This window comes from Podarcis liolepis (assembly GCF_965112155.1).
Source record: "Podarcis liolepis genome assembly, chromosome: 4".
NCBI lineage: Eukaryota > Metazoa > Chordata > Lepidosauria > Squamata > Lacertidae > Podarcis > Podarcis liolepis.
Window position 1 is genome coordinate 12443976 of NC_139558.1, and position 22422 is coordinate 12466397.

Below are 22422 nucleotides of genomic sequence, written 5' to 3' on the forward strand. Positions count from 1 at the left end.
GGTAAAGAGATTATCCGGCCTGCAAGGCTTGACAAGAAGGGTAGTGATTTTCTATTCTCTTCTGCTGGCTTCAGTGTAGCATTTGAGTTTGCCAGTTGGCTTGTATTGCATGGCATCTGAGATTAGAGAGAGACCAGGAAATTATCTGCAGAGTGATAGGATAGAGTGCTCTTCCTGCCTTGTGACTATTACCATAGAGAACTGGTGCAGACATCACAATAAGCCATGGTTGCTTATCATGGTGGGAAGTGGTTACAGTGAACCCGGGTTGTTTGCATTCGCTGCTCTCCTCTCTCCAGCGGGGAAATGATGGGAAGCATTTTCCTTCAGCTTTTGATTAACTACAGTTTAGCGTCACATCCAAACAGTAGTTAATCTTAACAATGGTTTGTTTAAAACAAGTCTGTTTTCAAATCCGTGGTTTGAAATTGACTTGATGTTCCAAACAAAGCATAGTTAAGATTAACCACGCATTTGTAGGGTTAGCTGACACGACAAGTTGTAGCTAATAATAATTAAAAGGAACTTCTTACGTTAGCTGGGGAGAATACATGAGCTCAAGGCTCGCTGTGGCTTGTTCCCATCATCATCAACCATGTCTTATTTTGTTGTCCTAATTGCCTCATTATTTCAAAACTTCAAAAACAGGCAAAGAAAAGATGCAATTTTTGTCCTCTTTGGAAAGAACTATATGAAAAGAACTCCTAATACTTTACTTGGGGTGTGCATGGGGTGTTAGGAGAAGGGTGGCACCTCTGGTGGGGGACACATTGTGTTCCTTCTGGGGTAGTTTGTCCACCTTTGGTGCCCACCCTGTGTTCAGTTTTCACCTGTAGCTCCTAGAAACTATCAGCATGTGATATGTGATAGCAGCCACACCCCAGGACCGGTTTTGACTGGCCAGCCCAACCAGCTGAGGGTAGTCGTTGAGTCCCAAACCCTCAGTGAATAAGGGCTTCCCTTGCATTTGAAGATAGGCTTTGGTGGACTGAATGGACGAGACCAATAGTGGGTCCAACAGTCAAGAAGGCGGTTTCTGCACATGCTGTAGAGGGAAGTAAGGAGCAGATGGGACTCGTCAGCCTGGGAAGGTATACCATCTAGAAGGAAAACTCTGGTCCACTGCCTTGTGAGATATCTTCATGAGAAGAAAAGGCTGAGGAGTAAACCCCATACGAATCTGGAGTAGAGTGCCTAAGGCGGTTGGATGGGGTATGGACATCTCCTTTCAGCAACTCCTGCAGCCAAGCTGGGGCCAAATGTATTGCTCTGCGAGGCTGAGGGCACCCCAGGACCTCTGTAAACACTGCCCAGGCTTCCGCACCGAGCAGGTCACTTCAGTGCTGCTAATGCAGCAGTTTGACATTAGTATTATTAGTATTATTAAGGTTTATATACCACCCTTCATCAAGGGACGTGGGTGGCGCTGTGGGTTAAACCACAGAGCCTAGGACTTGCTGATCAGAAGGTCGGCAGTTCAAATCCCCGCGACGGGGTGAGCTCCCGTTGCTCGGTCCCTGCTCCTACATACCTAGCAGTTCGAAAGCACATCAAAGTGCAAGTAGATAAATAGGTACCGCTCCGGCGGGAAGGTAAACGACGTTTCTGTGCGCTGCTCTGGTTCTCCAGAAGCGGCTTAGTCATGCTGGCCACAAGATCCAGAAGCTGTACGCCGGCTCCCTCGGCCAGTAAAGCGAGATGAGCGCCGCAACCCCAGAGTCAGCCACGACTGGAACTAATGGTCAGGGGTCCCTTTACCTTTTACCACCCTTCATCAAAAGATCTCAGGGCAGTTCACAGGATAAAATACAAGGTAAAAATACAAGTAAATAGTTGGAAGAAAAACAATAACTTCTCCCTTCTCTTCATCCCTGGAGGATCACTCCATTGTCTCTCAAGACAGACGGGCGCCAACAACCTTACTTAGGGAAAAGAAATGAAGATACATGGCTGTTGATTTACAATTTGTTAACTTTCCTTTCATTTTAATGTCAGCAGTAAATACTCAAATATGGTTTTCATTAAAAAAATTAAAAACAATGCTCCTGTTACGATAATGCTGATGTTTTGGGAGTCAACAACGTATCACGTTAGACTGTAGAATTATCTAAGTTATTTGAGATGTAAAATTTGTTCACTTTCTGAATATTATGTGCATTATGCGACACTGTTTTTTTTACTTCTAGGGTAAGGAGGTTGGGAAGGGCACTTACTCAGACTTCCTGAGATCTGGAATAGATTTTGCTTCCTTTTTGAAAAAACCTGAAGACGATGACCAGCTACTAGTTCCAGGAACTCCTGGCCACCGGTTATCCAGAATCCGAACCTTTTCTCAGTCTTCTATTTTGTCAGTGGAATCTTCAGGGCAGTCACAGAAAGATGGGTCTGCAGAACCTCCCTCTGTGAGTACATGAGATATACGAAACACCTGGTTTTCTTAAGTAGATATATATATATATAAATGATATCCCATTGTGCTGGGGATGGAAGAGTTACATTTTCAGTTTCTCATTTTCCCAGGCTAATGTTCAGTTCACCCCATTTCTGTCTTGGTTTGATATTTTTAAAGAAACCTTGAATAAAAATGGTACTCATTTTCATGCACATTTCTCCTTATCTTCAATACCTTAAGGACTGCTTCTCCCCATACAACAGGGACCTTGAGCTTGTTATCTGAGGCCCTCCTCTATGTCCCCCCGAGAGGTTTGGAGGGTGGCAACACGAGAACGGGCCTTTTCTGTGTTGGTTCCTCCTCTGTGGAATGCTCCCCCCCCCCATTTTTGCAAGCATTTTTGGGTCAAAGAACAGCATCATGTTTCAGTTCACATATTGGTTTGGGAAACGCAAGTTAATTTTGCCTTGAAATGTAAACCTAACTAACTTCCTGTGTCATGCGAGCTGTGAAACCAGCCAAGATGCCACAATTAAATGTCGCTTCCCATTACATGCAGCTGAAAAACATGAATACAGTCATACCTCATGTTACGTCTGCTTCATGTTACGTTCTTTCAGGTTACGTTCCGCGGCGACCCGGAAGTACCGGAAAGGGTTACTTCCGGGTTTCGCTGCTCACGCATGCGCAGAAGCGCAAAATTACGTCACGCGCATGCGCAACCCGTGCATGCACAGACGCGCCTCTGTGGGTTGTGCTCTTTTCATGTTGCGAATGGGCCTCCAAAACGGATCCCGCAACCAGAGGTACCACTGTAATGACTTCTAAACATGCTAGGGGATGAAACCGCGGCTTAAAGTTCCATTATCAACTCTTGCTTCTTTGAAAACCATTAACTCTAGTTTCTGATTGGGAAGCTGTGGCTGATTGGGAAGCTGTGGGTTCCTGGCTTGTTTACCTGCTCACATTAAGCCAGGACTGAAATGACAGAATGCTTGTGCATAGAGTATTTCACTGTGTGAATGTGGTCAGTGTGTGTCATGCTATGGATTGTGAATGCCATGGAGTTTTGCATATTTCAGATCAAAATCGTCAATGCAAAATCTGTAATAGCTGCCCTGGACTTCTCTGGGAGGAAGACCAGGACAAAAATTTAACAAACAAGTGAAAGGAACACGAAGCAGAACATTTTCATGGCTGCTGTAATGCATGTTCCACTTATACAGTCCTTCTTGTTATTGAGCTGTTCTCATGGAAGTGTATATTTTATAGTTAATATGCAGATGTGTCAAATGGTTAAAAGGATTAATCATTTTTTTTTCCAATCTCTTGACAAACACAATACAGTGGTACCTTGGTTTATGAACTTAATCCATTCTGGAAGTCCATTCTTAAACCAAAGCATTCTTAAACCAAGGCGTGCTTTCCCATAGCAGTGGGGGACTCAATTTACAAATGGAACACACTGAACAGGAAGCGGAATGTGGTCTGCTCCCAAGGCAAAGTTCACAAACCAAAACACCTACTTCCGGGTTTGCAGCATTCTTAACCCAAGTTGTTCATAAACTAAGCTGTTCTTAAACAAAGATACCACTGTGTTGCTATGTCAGAACCTGGTTTTCTAAATTTACCTGGATGCTTTGTGCCTCACTCACTTGAGAGAAGTTATCTATTTTTTTATTTCCAATTTTAATAAAAAATAAGACATTAAGTATTCAACCCTGGAAATCAGTGGGGTGACCCGTGTCATAGCCAGATCGCCCTCACAGCCAATATTCACTTTACTGCATAATATCATAGCAGTTAGGAATTTAATGACTTTTGCCTCTTTGTTGTTGTTATTTTAGATTGCATCATTGCTCTTATGCCCAGTTCTTTAACAAGTGCAGTTGTAGCTCTGGCATTTTCTTAGGCTTCTCCTGGAATAGCCATTATAACAATATTTTCTTATGCATTCTCTTCTCTGCAGATGGAGCCTGTTCTAACTGCCTTGCCGGAGGAAAGCCGTTCAGAAGGGAAAATCGGCTTTAGCATTTATAAGAAGTATTTTGCTGCTGGGACAAATTATTTTGTAATTTTTATTCTTTTGCTCCTCAACATTTTGGCACAGGTACGGTATTTGGCACCGGTGAAAGCGTTATGGATGATGTGCGCTTATAGCATTTCGGCATATGTGACTTCCTACTGTGTGTGAAAAATATTTATATTGCTGGCAAGAAATAGCCGAACTCTTTTCAAACATATCAGAGGGTTTCCCCTTTGAATTAAATGGGATTGCAAACCGGCTAGAGGCCTGTTTAGTTCCATTAACTTCAATGGATTTAATTCAACAAAAATTTATAGACTTATTCACTTGCATTCTGTCAGAGGCAATTCATTCAGCAGTAGTGCTCTGACTCACCCCACCTCAGATTTGTGTATGTGTATATCCTACACAATACCACCAGTCTGTATTGAGCAGGGTTATACCATGCAGACTTCTTTACATCCTATTGCAAGCAACATGTTTTATTTACCAAATAGTTTTTGCCTGTGGTGGCAAGAACACCAATAGGCCTCCCTTTTCCTTCTTAGAGTGCACATTGCTAAGCATAGGTGCCATCTGGGGGAATTTTCAAGAAGGGGGTTGCCCCCCAACCCGCAGCAGCCGTGCACACACACCGTGCAACATGCTCACCTTAAGCGCACAGCCCACATGGCATGCACGCATCACAAGCGCATGCCCCGTGGCACATGTGTAATGGGTCAGCACATTGGGTGACGTGCACATGACGTTCGTGCATCAAGCGGTGTGCCAATGTCACTTGTGTCTGTTGCGTGGTGCCGGCCCCTTCAATCGCAGGGGCAAGGTGGTGCACTTGTTGCTAAATAAGGTTTGTGCAGCAAGATCAAGTACCGTATTTTTCGCTCTATAAGACTAAAAAGTAAAGACTAAAAAGTAAGGGAAAATGTGTGTGTGTCTTATGGAGCGAATGCAGGTGGGAGGCTCTGCTCAGCGCTCCCTTTAAAGAGCCGTGTGGAGCCTTAGCTGCACGCAGCCTCTCTCGGGCAGGGGATGAAGGCTCCCCTTGCCTGGGAGAGGCTGCGTGCAGCTAAGCAAGAAGCCAGGACAGCCGGCAGGATCGCAGCACAGTGATCCCGCTTGCTGTCCTGGCTTCTGGGATTCAGAATCCCCCCCCCCTTGTTTTCCTCTTCCAAAAACTAGGTGCGTCTTATGGTCTGGTGCGTCTTCTAGACAAAGCTCTAAGATGTAGCTTCTATATATGCTGGTAGAGAGGAATCATGCTCATTCACCACACTGTGGGTTATGAGTCTGGTTTGGAGTGTGATATACTTTCATCCATTGAAAATAGAACAATACATTTGTTAGCTTATTGAATTTTCAGAATCTGCTGTACAATTCGGACCTACCTGCACACACCCACACCCACACACATTATGGCCAACGTACAAATGTCTGGTGGTCCAGGAATGAGACAGTCATCCTTGATAAGTGGGTGTGATTCAGGTGTCCAGCTGTACAGTTACAGGCTCTCTGAGAAGCTCTCTTGCAGCCAGGCCACTAATGGAACTGTTCTACAATTACCCAATTCCCTGAACAATACTTGAGGAGATCTAGTTCTCTTGTATTTTGGGGGGCGCATTTTCTAGGATAAAACATGCTTGGTACTAAAAAGCCCCCGCCCCCCGATATGGCTTGCAGCAGTTGAAATATCATTGCTATTAAAACTGGAAATACTTTTTTTAAAAAACAAAAAAACCACAAATAAAGCAGAAAACACACTGTTTAATTCTGTTTATTTTTTAAATATAATTTTTATTAAATTATCTGTTTTACAATTTCAGATAAACATTTTACATCCTTAAAATATCAATGGCTTCCCTTCTTCTCTTTCCATGGTTCATTTTGCATATCTTATATCCCTGCATATTTTGCAAAAACTATACCAATCGGTTTTCCATTCTTATATCCATCAAAAATGATTTCCACTGTTGAATTTACCTTAATGCTGCCAGCCTTTTCAGCTGTACACAGTTATTTCCCATATATTCGATAAAAGTTTTCCAATCTTCTTTAAACGTGTGTTCTTCTGGTTCTCTGATTCTATACGTTAAGTCTGCAAGTTGTGCAAATTCTGTCAAATTAAGTTGCCAATCTTCTTTAGTTGGGACCCCGCTCATTTTCCATTTGGGAGCTAATTCTGTTTGTTTCTTTTTATATATATATAAATATTTTATTAAGTTTTAACAATAAAAGAAAATAAAAAAAAACAAAGACAAAGAATACAAAGTCACAAAATACAATACAAAAATACAAACATTAAACACAACGAAAGAAAAAAGAAAAAAAGAAAAAGTTGTGCAAATTCTGTCAAATTAAGTTGCCAATCTTCTTTAGTTGGGACCCCGCTCATTTTCCATTTGGGAGCTAATTCTGTTTGTTTCTTTTTATATATATATAAATATTTTATTAAGTTTTAACAATAAAAGAAAATTTAAAAAAAAACAAAGACAAAGAATACAAAGTCACAAAATACAATACAAAAATACAAACATTAAACACAACGAAAGAAAAAAGAAAAAAAGAGATAAAAACACATATAATAACAAAAAACAAAAATTCCCTCTTTCTTAATTTCTCATCTTCAATTAACTTATTTTCCCGACTTCCTCACGTCTCCCGTTCTTGTATCCCTTTTAGAAATTAATTCAGCAAATTCATATCCTATTAATTTATCTATTATTGATCCAATCTTACATTTTACTTTGTTGCTAGAACTCCTGCGATTCATTTCAGTGTCATCAACATTCAAAAATTTTACAATGTTTCTGCAAATAAATTTTAAATTTCCTCCAATCTTCCTCCACCGACTCCTCTCCCTGGTCTCGGATTCTGCCAGTCATTTCTGCCTAATTCTGTTTGTTTCATTCTGTTTGTTCAAGGTTGCCTATGTGCTGCAGGACTGGTGGCTTTCTCATTGGTGAGTTGTTATTTGTTCTAAAATCTTTTAGACCTCAGTCCTAAGTAGGGAAGGTTGGAGAGTCGCTCCATTCCAGTGGTTGCACTGGCCAGGGTGAGAGTTTGGGGAGCACACCTGCCTCCCCCACAGTTATCTCCCCCCTTCAATTCTCTCCCACTCCTCACTCCAGGTGGGTGGGGAATTGTCCCACCAGTTTCAGGCTAGAGTGGGTAGGGGGCTGACCCTGGTGGCTTTCCATCAAAATGAAGGGGCGTTGGATTCCCTAGAATGCCATATTTCAGAGACTACCACCAGCTATGCTGGTGGGAATACAGTAATCTGTAGATCTGTCTGATTATCTGGATAGATTTCAATTGGGGTTTAGGCCTGGTTTTGGCACAGAAACTGCTTTGGCTGCCCTGTATGATGACCGATCCTGGTCCAACTGCACTGGCTACAAATTAGTTTCTGGGCCCAATTCAAGGTGCTGGTTTTGACCTATGAAGCCTTAAACGGCTCAGGACCGCAAAACCTCAAGGACCCTCTCTTTCCATATGAACCTACCTGGACCCTGAGGAGTAAATGGTTTTTTTTGGGGGGGGGCTATTGGGTTGTTTTTATTACATATTTTGTGGTTTGATGTCTTGATTTTATTCTGTGCACCGCCCTGAGACCCCCGGGTGTAGGGCGGTATATAAATTCAAATGCCGTATTTTTCCGTGTATAAGACACTCCCATGTATAAGACGTCCCCTATTTTTGAGGACTTCAAATTAAGAAAACACCCCTCAGCACTACCTGTGTATAAGACAAGTCCCAATTTTAAACATAATTTTTGGTTTAAAAAACCCTAGTTTTATACACAGAAAAATACGGTAATAATAATAATAATAATAGTGATAATAATAATATCATCAATATCCATGTGGGCCTTTCCAAGTGCTTAGTGGGGTTCTATGGTGACACTCTGTTGGGGCAGAGTACCCATTCAACACACCAGCGGAATGTGCCAATGGAACACAAAACCACCAGACAGTTCTAGGTAGGGTCAGTCCCTTGACTGACAGCATAATGCAGTCCCATAGTTTAAAGGTTACCTACAGTTGTAATATACCGTGTGTTCTGCTCAGTCTTGCTTTGCTGGAACCTGGCATTTTGCCCAAATCCTCCCCAAGTACAAGGACAGGCAGCCATTTCCATGTTTTATCTAGGTGCACCAGACTCCAGCGTATGTTTTCTTCTCCCGGCAACCCACAAAGTTCATTAGATGCTGTGTGTTTTGCTTTCTGCTGCTCTGGAGTGCAAGAGCCGGGGGTCTGCGGCTCAGTGCTACAGATTGCGTCTGCTTTGAGACCAGAGTCCTAGGTTCATTTTTGCATTGAAAGTTGGAGCACCTGTCATTGGGCTCAATGAATGAATGGCCTGATGGAGAAAAGTGGTTTTATGCCTTTGTATGCCTCTTCCCTTCCAATCCTTGACTGCACGTACTGTTGCATGGGAACAAGATATTGCCCCACTGGCAAAGATCCTTGTTAGATATGCTTAACAAATTTATTTATTTATAAATTAGCGTATACTACTGTATCATAAAAAATATTGAAGCTGTTTACAGCAATACCTCTAATGAAAATCTGTAAAATTTTATAGAACTGTAGAATCAAGTACTTACTGCATATTTCTGCAGATCTTAAGGTTTTACTTACGTATGAAAAGAGAAGCTTTTGAAGACTTCCTTTAAAACAACCTGAAGATGTGTGGATTTAGTGTATTTCTGAATACCTGATGCTAGGGATTAAGGTTTAAGTGAGTGGGTAGGAAGTCCTGTTGCCTTCAGGTCTTCAGTAAGCTTTCCAGAAGCTCGATAGATCCACAATTCAATCCTTCTGTTATGTACTTAAACACATTTAAATTATTTTCTTTCCACTCCTTTTGATGATTATACAGGGCTAATGAACAAGTAAAGCTGAATGTTACTATGGAGGGGAGCACTGAAAACAATGTGACGAAAACTCTTGACCTTGGCTGGTATTTAGGAATGTACGGAGGTAAAAAAAACAACCTTTAAAAACCATTATTGTTATGTTTTGCAACATGGTGTCTTAAGTAGCAACAGGCCCCAAACATTCCCCCCCAGTGATTTAGTTTTGTCATTACAGATTAGCAAGATGGTACCTTGTTTTCTGATTAAAATAATTGACTCTAACTTTTAAAAAAATAAAACATTCGTAGATAGGAGAGGTTTAATTTGTTTTCTGGATTTTGGAAGGCAAATCAGAAATTGAGTATTCAAAAAGTCATTCACCGTAAACATGTGGCTATTGTCTCCCCAAATAGATTGTCCTAGCTAAATCTTCAGCGCTAATAAGGATGGGCAGAAGGATTAGAGATTGATCCTCATTTTACTGCGCTCAGTTTCAATTTTGTTTTTTATTATAAAAAGATCAGCCTTTAAAAACAACAACAGCAGCAACATGGATATATTTTGATCTCAAGTGCTAGAGCAAATTAACAAACTGCGAGGCGAAAAGCAGAAAGTGGCCTGCACGGAATATCAAGCTTTAGCATGCAGCTCAAGAGCCGGTGCAATGGATTAGGAGAGCAAACGTGGGAAAATCGGTTGTGCTCAAAACCGGCTGTAGCAGACAGGAGGTATCTGAGCTCTGAAACCATGGTTAAGAGATGAGGAGTAGACCGCAGGACCTTGCATTTCCCTGCCACAGCCTCCCTTCTTGGATTCAGATTCTCCCTTTCTTCTGCCAGCCTTAACTGTGATAATCAGGACGAATTTTAAAGCAAATCACAGTACAGCCGTACCTTGGAAGTCGAACGGAATCCGTTCCGGTAGTCTGTTCGACTTCCAAAATGTTCGGAAACCAAAGCGCGGCTTCTAATTGGCTGCAGGAAGTTCCTGCGGCCAATCAGAAGCCCCAGAAGCCCTGTCGGACGTTCGAATTCCAAAGAATATTCACACACCGGAACACTCACTCCCGGTTTGGTGGCATTTGGGATTCAAATCATCCGAGTTCGGGATCCAAGGTACGACACTAGTAAAATCCTCCTATTTAGTATTCATGTGGGTTTTCCCCTGTAAGTTACAAATTAAATTATCTGCATCTGTGGTTTTCAAACTTTCATGCTTCTGGGGGCCTTTTCCACTTGTCTGCCAAGGAACCCCTGTACATTGTAGAAAATGCGAGGACATATTCTGATCTAGGGTAAACCATCACATGGAGTGTTGGACTAGCTTTTGGGACCACGTTGTTGGGGGGGGGGTGTCATATCAGTATCCCATGCGAATTGAAGGCCAAGTCAAATGTGATGAAGGTGCACAAATGCACCTCTCTTTTTATTACTTTTTTTGGCAAGGGGGAATGACTCACCTCCTCTAGGATCCTGAGTAGTCTACGGTTCATGATGCTTCATTCATTTACAGGTTTAACCGTGGCTGCCATAGTCTTCACCATATTGAGGAGTCTCCTTATGTTCCAAGTTTTGGTTAATGCTGCTCAGACCTTGCACAACAAAATGTTTCAGTCCATTTTGAGAGCTCCAGTGCTATTTTTTGACGTGAACCCTATTGGTAAGTTGCAACCCACCATTAAATGATTAAAAAAACCTATAGCCTTCCATTCGTATGGCTTTTTAGTTGTTAATAAGTGTTCAGGCAGAATATTTTGGTGCCTGTTCAACGGGGCTAGTTTGTGATTCCTGAAAAATTGTGCACTGTTAATTCACTGGTGGTATTGATCTTGCACATCTAGACAAAACCTGGTAAGTTTTTGTTGCACCTGTTGTGCTAACGATTATCTAGTTGCTTTTACAGGAATCTGAATATTTGTAGACATGACTAGCATGCTAGTTCTTGTCATGAGCTGCGGAAGGATAGCGCTTGGTTCAACCTAACTTGAAAAACAATATCCTGAGTATATTGTTACCTGAAGATTGTATTTTTTGCAGAGCACTGAAATTGTTTTTCTGAAGGACCTGTAATAATTTAATAAATAAAATAAGTATTTTGCGTATCTTTACAGCTTGCTTTGAGAAACTGAGGGTGAATCCTATGCAGGAGTGGCTTGGGGGCGGCGGCTGAGGGCTGTGTTGCCAGCAGAGGTCAAGACAAAAGCCATACATGACATTCACGTAGCCCCAACATGCCTTACTTCACTATGTTTGTTGACCGTGGTGGCTTGTCCTCAACATACATACATACGTGTGTGTGTGTGTATGTATGTATGTGTATATACAGTGGTACCTTGAGTTACAAACACCTCAGGTTACAAACGCTTCAGGTTACAAACTCCGCTAATCTGGAAGAGTTACCTCAAGTTGAGAACTTTGCCCCAGGATGAGAACGGAAATCGTGTGCCGGTGGCGCAGTGGCAGCAAGAGGCCCCATTAGCGAAAGCACGACTCAGGTTAAGAACAGTTTCAGGTTAAGAACGGACCTCCAGAATGAATTAAGTTCATAACTAGAGATACCACTGTATATGTGTGTGTATATCTATCTATCTATCTATCTATCTATCTATCTATCTATCTTTAGAACAACATCCTGTCTCCAACCTCATTTGTTTGTGGTGACTTATAGAGGCTCCTCCTTCTCTGGGTTTGGCTTTTGTCTGTTTCCACTACAGAACTGTAAATTCTGGAGTGTTCAGTAGCAGTTGCCAGAGAATGGGCATTATCAGAAGGGGCGCTCTGGTTGCAAAAAATGCCTGAATGCCAGCAAAGTTTGCCAAATGTTCTAGGAACTGGCAAGGTAAACCAAACAAGGAGCCCCGAAAATAGTAAGAGCTCATGAAGGTGGGAGTAGCAAGGGCCACACTAACCACTTCTGACAGGGGTAGCTCTAACAGAACAACTGTTGGATTTTTGTATGCTAGACCTTTGTAGACCTCCCAGTGTGACTTGAGCTTATATATATATATATGCCACCATACATTATTTCTTGGGGTGTGGTCTTGGGGTTCACTATTCATTCACTATAAGTAAAGTTAAAGGACTCCTGGATGGTTAAGTCCAGTTAAAGGCGACTATGGGGTTGCAGTGCTCATCTCGCTTTCAGGCCAAGGGAGCTGGCATTTGTCCACAGACAGCTTTCCGGATCGTGTGGCCAGCAAGAATAAACCGCTTCTGGCACAGTGAGACACCGTGACTGAAACCAGAGCACACGGAAACGGCATTTACCTTCCTGCCGCAGCTGTACCTATTTATGTACTTGCACTGGCATGCTTTCAAACTGCTAGGTTGACACAAGCTGGGACAGAGCAACAGGAGCTCACCCTGTTGCGGGCATTCAAATTGCCTACCTGATTGGCAAGCCCAAGAGGTTAATGGTTTAGACCACAGCGCCACCCGCATCCCTACCATACACTATAGGGTAGCAAGCCATGGTTACATTTCAAACTATCAATGCATGTTATTGACCATAACCATTGGCAACATTCCCACACTGTTGCTAGTTGGTCCCGTTCAGGAATTTGCTACATTGGTGCAGGTATGGTCATTGGGACAGACGTTTTGTGTGACCATCCTGTCATCTGCACAGTTGAGTAAATAATGTCTCTAGATTTCTTTAGCTTTCTGTTTGCCTAGCACAAGAGGGCAGCATGGTCTATTTTATCCTGTTCCAGCTCTGCAATTAATTCCTTGGGGAGAAAACGGCAAAGGTTTCTCTTGACTATTTACGGCGACTGGAAGTAGTAATTCTTCAGGTTATATGTTGAGCTACTGAGAATATGGTTTTGTGACATTTATCATGAGCGAGTAAAGTGTTCTTTTTGGCATATTCGTTGCCTGAGCTTCCTGCCCGCCTAGACGTTTGTGCTAGGCCACACTGTGTTTTTTGGTTATTACCCAGAGAAGGTAGAAAAAAGGGGGTGGTGACTCCTGAGCGCTTTGGGAGTAAATCCCAGTGAACATGGTAGGAACTTCTTTTTAAGAAAACATGCATAAAATCAGGCTGTTTAACACATATTTGTATTTCTTTTTGGATTGGCTTGAGAATAGAAACTGTGGCTCTGGGGTTGTCCTGTCTACAGAGTCTGGATTTGTGCTATTTTCCCTATAGTTTATACACCAGATGCTGGCCAGGGCATGGTTCCACTGACATCTAATAGCCTACTTAGTGTACTGTGCACTGCTATCTCTGAAGCCAGAAAAGAGAAGCACAGAAATCTGTGTGCAGTTGTAGCTGTGAGTGTGTTTGTGTGCATGCAGGAAAGCTGTATCTAGTTACCATCCTGGCTGTCAGAGGACTTGGGATAAGTAGTAAATAAACATTAAGTGTGCATAGCTCAGGTAGGATGTCTGAGGTTTGACCCGCATGGCTTTGAACAGAACGTTCTCTGGTCATAGAACTGTTAGATAATTGGTCTAAGGTAGCGATGAGGAACCTGGGACCCTCCAAATGTTGGACTACAATTCCCATTGTTCCTGACCATTGGCCACGTGGCTGGGGCCGATGGGATATGGAGTCCAGCAACAAGTTCCCGCCTCGGGGATAAGGCAACTTCATAGGTTTACCCGACACTCCCAGGGGAGAGAAGAGTACGCACTGAGCTTTGACATATTGAATTATTGCTGCTAAAATTGTGGTTGATCTAATTTGACAAAAGGCTGCTGCTGGATGTATTTATTTGTCTAATCCGTCGGGGAATATTCCTGGCAAGCCTCAGCGCAGTGAATTCAGTGTCGGAGAACTTCCCCAACGAATAGTGCCAGCAATGTCTCAAAAGTGATGGTATGTAAAAAGAGGGAAAACCTCAGAGGGTGGTTCTCTCAGCGCCGTCGCCTATGCACTGAATGACTGCGGCATTTCAGCATGTTGAAAATTAGTACGGTGATAGTGGGGTTGTATTAAATTACAATTCTATCAGCTGAATGGCGAGGCTGCTTTTGGTAGCGTTCATAAATCTATGCTTGTTCACACAAGCGATTCTGCTCATCTTGTAGCGTGTTTAAACAAGAAATACCGGTCTGAAGGCTTTGATTTTTATGGCAGGCAGTATTTTTGACAGATCGTACAGGCCATTTACAAGGCAGAGCTTCATGTTAAAATATTTCATTGCTGTTGTCACTCGCCATCGGTATAAGTACTCAGGCACAATGCCAGAAGATCGCTGTGTTATGTCTGTTCAGGGTGGCTTATCAAGTTTGCTGTTTTATTTTTTTTAAAGGAAAAAACCTAGATGAATTTTAGTATCTTAAAACACGGACATGTGCACATTTTCTCGTAAACGAGATGGCTGTAAAGAAGAATGAGTGAACTTGCATGGGAGCTCTCGCTGTGGTCTTTTTCAATTAGTTTTAAGTACTCGCAGCTTGGATTTTGTTTTCCCGTGTTAACCTGCGTTGCTTACTTTTAGGAAGCGTATCTATTGCATATTTAATTTTCTTGCCCTAAAATAATAGATACCTCATGCATTTTCTTCTCTGTGCATTTAAACAAAAAGGAACAGCCCAATAAAACAGCGATTGCTTGTGAAGATAGACAACACAATAGGGTTGCAGCAATCATAACGATCCTGAACAACTGTATAACACTCTAAATATTATTTTTGGATGTTTGCATGGAGCAGTTAGTAGGCTGAAATAAGAGGTGTGGTAATTAAACCTGTTTGGCTGCCACATGTTTAAAGGGAAAAGAACACCTTAATTTTTTTTTTCATACAACAATGGTTCTGTGTACTTTAAGCCTTATCAGGGTGTGATATTGAATGATTTTTATGGGAGTTGCTCTTTTATGGCTATTATTATCATAATAGCTTTTGTTACAAGTTTAAATAGCCTTACTTACACTTGCACCTATTTGATTATAACTCTTGAGATTCTGTTAGCAACCTTTATAAAACTGATTGCCATAGGAGTAGGCTCTGATCAGCAAATATTACTCTAAGGCTTTGTGTGCATTTACTATCTATTAGCATAGCCAAATTCATCTTTACTCCAAAGAGCCAAAAAAATACTGCTTATTGAGGGTGGAACTGCATGGTGTGTACAGCACAGGGTTGCCGCTGAGAATAGCAATCCCATGTCAGGCTAGGGCCTTAGCAGAGGGAGAAAAATTGACATGAGTGGCAGAATCCGAGACCAGGAAGAAGAGTCGGTGGAGGAAGATTGGAAGAAATTTAAAGATTATTTACAGAAATATTGTAAAATTAATGAATGTTAGAATGGTGTTGGATAGAAATTAAGTGGTTTCCAGCTGTAATGCTTTAAGAGAATATGAAAAAAAGGCTTATAAATGGGTAAAAGCTTAATGGCAAGGATTTGCTGAACTAATAAATCTAAGTGGAATACAAAAAAGGGAGGTATGAGGAGGTCCGGGGAAATAAGCTTAAGGAATATAAGAAATGGAAAATTAATGTGTTTCTTAACTGTTTTTATTTTGTATTTTTCTTTCTCTTTTTCCATTTTTATTGTAATATGTTAAAAAATCTTAATAAATATCTTATAAAAAAAAAGAAAGAAAAATTGACATGAGGTTGCTGGTCCTTTAGCATTAGCCCTGAATTTTGTGTAATGTGTTGTTTTGCCCTGAAACTCCCCAGAAGAGGCAAGCATCAAATATCCTTGTTCTTCTGTTAAGCAAGCAAGGAACCTTGTCAAACGTTCAGGAAGTAGGCTTAGTGTGCATTATTGCTTTTGCTACAGCACACCAGCATTTCCACGCATGTTTAAAGCTATCAGAACAGGGAGAAGGCATGGGAATGCTATTCTGCACACGCTTTGTTCCTCGCAGGGAGCCTTTGACAGAGATGGGTGTGCTTAGACGCACAGTTCTCTGCATGCAGAGCCATGTGGCACATAGACTGCACCATGCGTCTTCCTCAATTTGTGAACAGGCTAAATGTTAAAATAAATATGGTTTAAAGGGCTTTAGAAGAAGCCTGCGCAATAGAAGCGACACATAAGCTAATTTTCCCATGTTCAAGGTGTAGCTGTTTCTTTGTGGTGACATAAGAAAGCTGTCTTCTGTCATGCCAACACTGTCCATTCTAGCAGAGGAAAATTGCATGGTTGCCAACCAATGCACTTTAAAAATGTATTGGGACAGGGGGTTATTGGGTTGTTTATGTTTTTTTATTTTGATTATGTATTTTGTGGTTTTATATTGTGATTTTACCCTGAACTGCCCTGAGACCTGCGGGCGTACGACAAATTTAATCAACAATAATAATAATGTTGATGATGTGTATTGCTTTTGGCCACAATGCTCCCCTTTTCTAGATACGTCAGTAAGGTAAAGGTAAAGGACCCCTGGACGGTTAAGTCCAGTCAAAGGCGACTATGGGGTTGCGGCGCTTATCTCGCTTCAGGCCAAAGGAGCTGGCATTTGTCCACAGACAGCTTTCCACATCATGTGGCCAGCATGACTAAACCCTTCTGGCATAACGGAACACCGTGATGGAAACCAGAGCTCACGGAAACGCCATTTACCTTCCCACCGAAACAGTACCTATTTATCTACTTGCACTGGCGTGCTTTCGAACTGCTAGGTTGGCAGGATCAGGAGCGAGCAACGGGAGCTCACCCCGTCGCAGGGATTCAAACAGCCAACCTTCTGATCGGCAAGCCCAAGAGGCTCAGTGGTTTAGGCCGCATCCCTTTACTTCAGTAAGACAACTTGGAATGAGGCTACTAATCTGATTTCAGACAGCAGGGGTGGCAAGAAAGAAGATGCTTAAGGAGACGCAGGTGCTTACATTTAGCCCTTCCATGAATTCTAATGAAAAGCAAAGAATATGCTGTGACAAGTGTTGTGACGTGATCGTAGGGAGGTTGAAATCAGAGGGTGCTTCTTCCAGGCTTCAGGCTGCGGAAGGGGCGATAGTATTGCCCATGGCATGCCATTTGTGGCAACGCTTCAGCTGTTTGTAGGTGCCATTCCTTGAGGAACGTATACGAAGGCTTGTGCCTTGTGGATAGCGTGTGTCTGTCCCCCATGCTGCCACATACGTTTTGGAGTTTTAAAGGTGACCTTCTTTGCAGCCCTGGCTGGGCCACATCTATTCCGTGGAGAAAAGGACAAAAGCTCACTGTGAGTTTGGAACCCGGCCTGTGCTTCTGTGGTTTGCATTCAGCCATATCTGATGTTCAGATAAGGAAAACAGGGCTTCCTATGGTACTGAAATCATGTTGGCATTCTCACATATGTATCTTGTTCATGGCCCTTATAATTGATCCAAGAAACCTGGGTTCTGCCATGGAATTTGACTTTTCAGACTCATGACAACACTTCGTGCCACACTTCAGTTAGTTCCTAGGCCTGTGGCCATGGAAGCCAGGTATGCAATTCTAAGTTATCTTCCAGGGTTTTGCAGCTGGAAATAATTCAAAATCTGAATCAGGGTGTGAGGTTTTCCTTGGATTCGATTTGGCACTTATTTGTAGAATTTGTCATCGCCAAGTCACCAAGATACCAGCAATATGCAAAACCGTTGAAAAATACGCCTGGCTCTGTGTTTCTCTGCTCGTCAGAACCTGAGAAGAGTAGAGGGCTGCGTTGGAAAAAAAAATATTGTCCTGGATTCTCAAACTTGGGCAGCTGTGAGCTGGAATGCACCAAAGACTCTTACAATTAAAAGTTATTTCATTAATATAGTTGGTGGTAGTTTGTGCAATGCACAGAATACTGTCTCCCAGATGATCCTGAGTAATCTGCACAGCAGCATCTGGATGAATTAATTAGGCTTCTGCCAGATTGCAAGCACCTGGCAGATTATGTAACAGTTGTGGAGTGTTTGTGTGCTCAGCTCAGGAGATTCTGGGATTGACTCTCCCCCCCCCCCTCCTTCCTTCCTAAAGCACTTCTCTGTCTTAGAATCCAATCGAGTAGATGAGGGGAGTGAAGTTGGGAGGGTTGGAAATGTTTTATCAACAGTAAAACTGGAGCAATAGAAAAAGCAACTGAGGTTTCAGAGTAAGACATCGACTCCCATCCAGTATTTGCGGCTAGAAAACTGAAAAATGCCAGATAACACGATGATTTGCTTCTGCTTAACTTCATTGCTGTTTTTACTCAGCTTAGAGCATATTCTGTGTCTGTGTTAACTGCAGAATACAGGAACACCCTGCACAATATCTCCTTTCTTCATTGCGCCATAAGTTCTGAAAGTTTTGGACATTCTTTTGCAGAATTATTCATCTGTCACTCTTCCGTTTTCCAGGGCCATATTTTTCACATAGGGTTGGATCCTAAGGTGTCTTGCATGATCATACTGCCACTTTGCACAAGACAGCCTCTCTGAACTCTTCTCACTTCCCTGACCACGTGATGTTTCACATGCGTTCATGTCTCTTGCAACTCACTCTTTATATATTTAATTGGATTTTCCAAAATCATTTCTTAATTCGTAAGATTTTTGGAGGTCACAGTAAATGAATGTATTCACGCTGAAGCTAATGTATATTTTGTAAATGTGTAAAAACAACCACCACAGTTTATTTATTTAGAACCTTTGTTGACAATCCAATCAACAAAGTCATCTGAGTGGTTAAATTAATAAAAACCATCTATATCTGTCTATAGCCTAAAAAGTAGCATAATAGTTTATAGCCTGTGGGAGGGATGTGTGTATGTGTGTCCCAGAAGAGGTAAAGGTTTTCACTTGCTACTGAAATGATTTCAATGTAGGTTCCAGGCAAGCCTCATTGAGGACATTCTACAATCAGGGAGCCACCACCAAAAAGGCCCATTGTTCTGTGTTCACATGTCTGTGTATATGCAAATGACTGAATGAGGGATATCTACTTTCTGTTGCTGTCAGATGTGCAGAGGACTTTAATTTGGGTTATGTGTGTGAGAAGCCAGTTACATTCACATCTTGGGTTTCTTTTGTTCGTTGTCTTTCTGTAGTACATCTCTGCTAATGAGAGAGTATTTAGAGAAACTGAGCACTTCATGAAACCAATAGGCTGTGCTTGCAAGATATAAAGTCTGCTACTGTCAAATAGCATCAACAACAGCTATAGAATTCCCCCCTGACAATTCAGCAATAAGGAAATATATTTTTTCCTTCTCAATTGCTGAGTGTTGTTGAGGGTGAAGTTCTGCCGAAGGAGTGTGTCAACAGAATAACTCTTGGTTTCTTGAAAGCCTGTGATCCTCAATTGGTTTATAAATAATATTGCCATTCACAAAATCTAGATAGATTTTATATGTTATGCTGAAGCAAAGTTTGGGACCACCAAAGGAATTACTGCAGTTGTTTGTTTTCTGTCCTGGAGCAAGATTGGGTGGGAGGCAGAAACTGAAGCAAAAGGCTTAGTCTCAGATCCTTTTAAAGTTGAAGCATCTACCACTAGGAGCAAAACCTTAATTTTCCTCACACTTTTTTTTTTGTAGCGCTACTTCTTGTAGCAGATAATCTTATTTAAACCTCTGAGATGAGTCATACTCCCTCAATAGGATTTAAATCCAGTTTAAACTCTCTGATGTCAGATGTCCTTTTGAGTTATTCCTGTATCAGTTTTTAAACATAAAAAGTGGTCTCTTGGTTGTCTCAATTTATGCTGAGCATGGGAGATGAACCGGGAACACATAGCTATTGAATAACCGTATCCGCAACATGTTTTGAAGCAATAAAAACCTATCTTGAATTTGTGCCTGATGTTTATTGGATTTTCAGCATTGGGGGGGTCTTCCCCTTTTTTCCCTTTAGCTGCTGCTTAATGGTTGTTCGTAATAGCATTCATCTGGGATTAGAATAGGGTGTGATGTGGGATTCTGGCGACATGTTGATAACTTTAGCAGTGCTGCAGGAAAGGAAACTCATCTTGACTTGCAAACCCCTGCTTTCCCTCTCCCCCCCCTTAAGGGCTGCAACCCTTGCTACTTGTTGCAGTGGCAATTCATAGTTAGGAGACTCGTAAAGGTAAAGGTAAAGGTAAAGGGACCCCTGACTGTTAGGTCCAGTCGTGGCCGGCTCTGGGGTTGCGGCGCTCATCTCACTTTACTGCCAAGGGAGCCAGCGTACAGCTTCTGGGTCATGTGGCCAGCATGACTAAGCCGCTTCTGGTGAACCAGAGCAGCGCACAGAAACGCCATTTACCTTCCCGCCAGAGCGGTATCTATTAACTACTTGCACTTTGAAGTGCTTTCGAACTGCTAGGTTGGCAGGAGCAGGGAGCTCACCCCATCGTGGGGATTTGAACCGCCAACCTTCTGATCAGCAAGCCCTAGGCTCTGTGGTTTAGACTCTGGCACACACTAATTTATCAGATGTTTGGGGTTTTCATCTGGGAGATGTCGGATGGTTTTGTGGCTGAGCGATGGTTTGTCCTTTCGAGGAGGAAGATCTGCCTCACCTGTCGTGGCTTGAAGTGTCACTGTGAAGGCTTGCAACCCAAGGAGAATGGAGGTGTATGGACTAGGCAGCCATTGCGCTCCTCAGCCGTTGAGCTAGAAATGTGCTTTTGTAATACTTTTGGTGGGCGCAAGTCCTCTTTCTCTCTCACTTCAACTTTCCACATCATGTGTTAGAGCTTTGAATTCATCATACTGCTTAAAGGGCTTGCCTTCCTCTCCTGATTTTTCCCAATTTTGATGCATCGAGGACTTCAGCTTTTTCTTAAATTCAGGCTTGTGCACTTCTGCCGACTGAAAGGAGGACTGTATCAGTAAACTATATCAGTTTGGTGTCACTTTCCACTAATCCTGGCTTGTAGTGTACTTTGGACCAGGGATATTTTGTTTCCACATCCATCCCTAGAATCATAGCATTGGAAAGGGACCCTGAGGATCATTTAGCCCAACCCCTTGCAATGCAGGAATATGCCGGTGTTCCTTACAGGACATCTATGGTTTATGGGACAGCTATGGTTTTCCCAGTAGTGATGTATGGAAGTGAGAGCTGGACCATAAAGAAGGCTGATCGCCAAAGAATTGAATTATTGCTTTTGAATTATGGTGCTGGAGGAGACTCTTGAGAGTCCCATGGACTGCAAGAAGATCAAACCTATCCATTCTGAAGGAAATCAGCCCTGAGTGCTCACTGGAAGGACAGATCCTGAAGGTCAGACTCCAATACTTTGGCCACCTCATGAGAAAAGACTCCCTGGAAAAGACCCTGATGTTGGGAAAGATGGAGGGTACAAGGAGAAGGGGACGACAGAGGACGAGATGGTTGGACAGTGTTCTTGTAGCTACCAGCATGAGTTTGACCAAACTGCGGGAGGCAGTGGAAGACAGGAGTGCCTGGCGTGCTCTGGTCCATGGGGTCACGAAGTCGGACACGACTAAACAATTAAACAACAACAACAACTTACGGGGCTCAAACCTGCAACCTTGGTGTTATCAGCATTACACTCTAACTAACTGAGCTATTAATAGTGAGGGATTGTGCTTTAACCCAAACGGGCCTGTTTTCAAAACGAGCCCATTCAAAGCATAATTTACAAAACTTTCAATTAACTAACTGGGGTTTGAAACCATATCCTCTGGTTGCTGAGATGCAATTGGCTAGGGTTAGTAGAAAAGTGAAGCTGAATGTTAGTGAAGTCCTTTTCCCGATGGTGCAGGAGTAGGAAAAACATGCACCTCTGAGGCCTTGCTAAGGCTTCTTGCTTCTTGTGCATGTAACACTAAACCGTGGTTTTAGCATTGCGTGTGAACCAGGATATTAACTACCGAGCATGATTTGAATGCAGATGGGCATGTGAATAAAGTTTGTTTAGTTGAGGGATTGAAATGCTTGTTTAACTTGCAGTGGGCCATTGCATCTTGCATTGATTTTAGATATTTTGTCTTTGATAAATTTTTACTTCAGGAAAGCAGATTAGCAGGCTAGCACTCGATGCACGGACTGGTTCTGTGAATTGTTGGGTAAATGAGCATTGTGGATGTAAATGAAGTCAATATTGTGATAGTTTGATAGCGAATACAATGTGAGGTTTGAAGACACCGTTGAGAATACAAGAGGGACAAAGTTTAAAATCATTAAAAAGCAAATGGAGAGATGATTAAGCTGCTTTCTTGAAATACAGATAGTTCTCTTTATATGGCTGAAAGTCTTTGTGCTCAGATTAGCGACTAAAGCTTGCTTTTTGAGCCAGAGGCCAATTGGTA

At 42.2% G+C, this 22422-nt stretch overlaps 1 protein-coding gene across 1 annotated transcript in view; it reads left to right on the forward strand.

Moving 5' to 3' along the window:
* Nucleotides 1–22422, forward strand: part of ABCC4 (ATP binding cassette subfamily C member 4 (PEL blood group)) — a 166861-nt gene that overhangs the window by 60895 nt on the left and 83544 nt on the right. The window contains exons 15-19 of the mRNA XM_083501067.1: nt 2187–2402; nt 4362–4502; nt 7337–7374; nt 9297–9397; nt 10786–10932. Of these exons, the coding sequence (XP_083357193.1) occupies nt 2187–2402; nt 4362–4502; nt 7337–7374; nt 9297–9397; nt 10786–10932 (643 nt within the window). The remainder of the gene's footprint in view (nt 1–2186; nt 2403–4361; nt 4503–7336; nt 7375–9296; nt 9398–10785; nt 10933–22422) is intronic.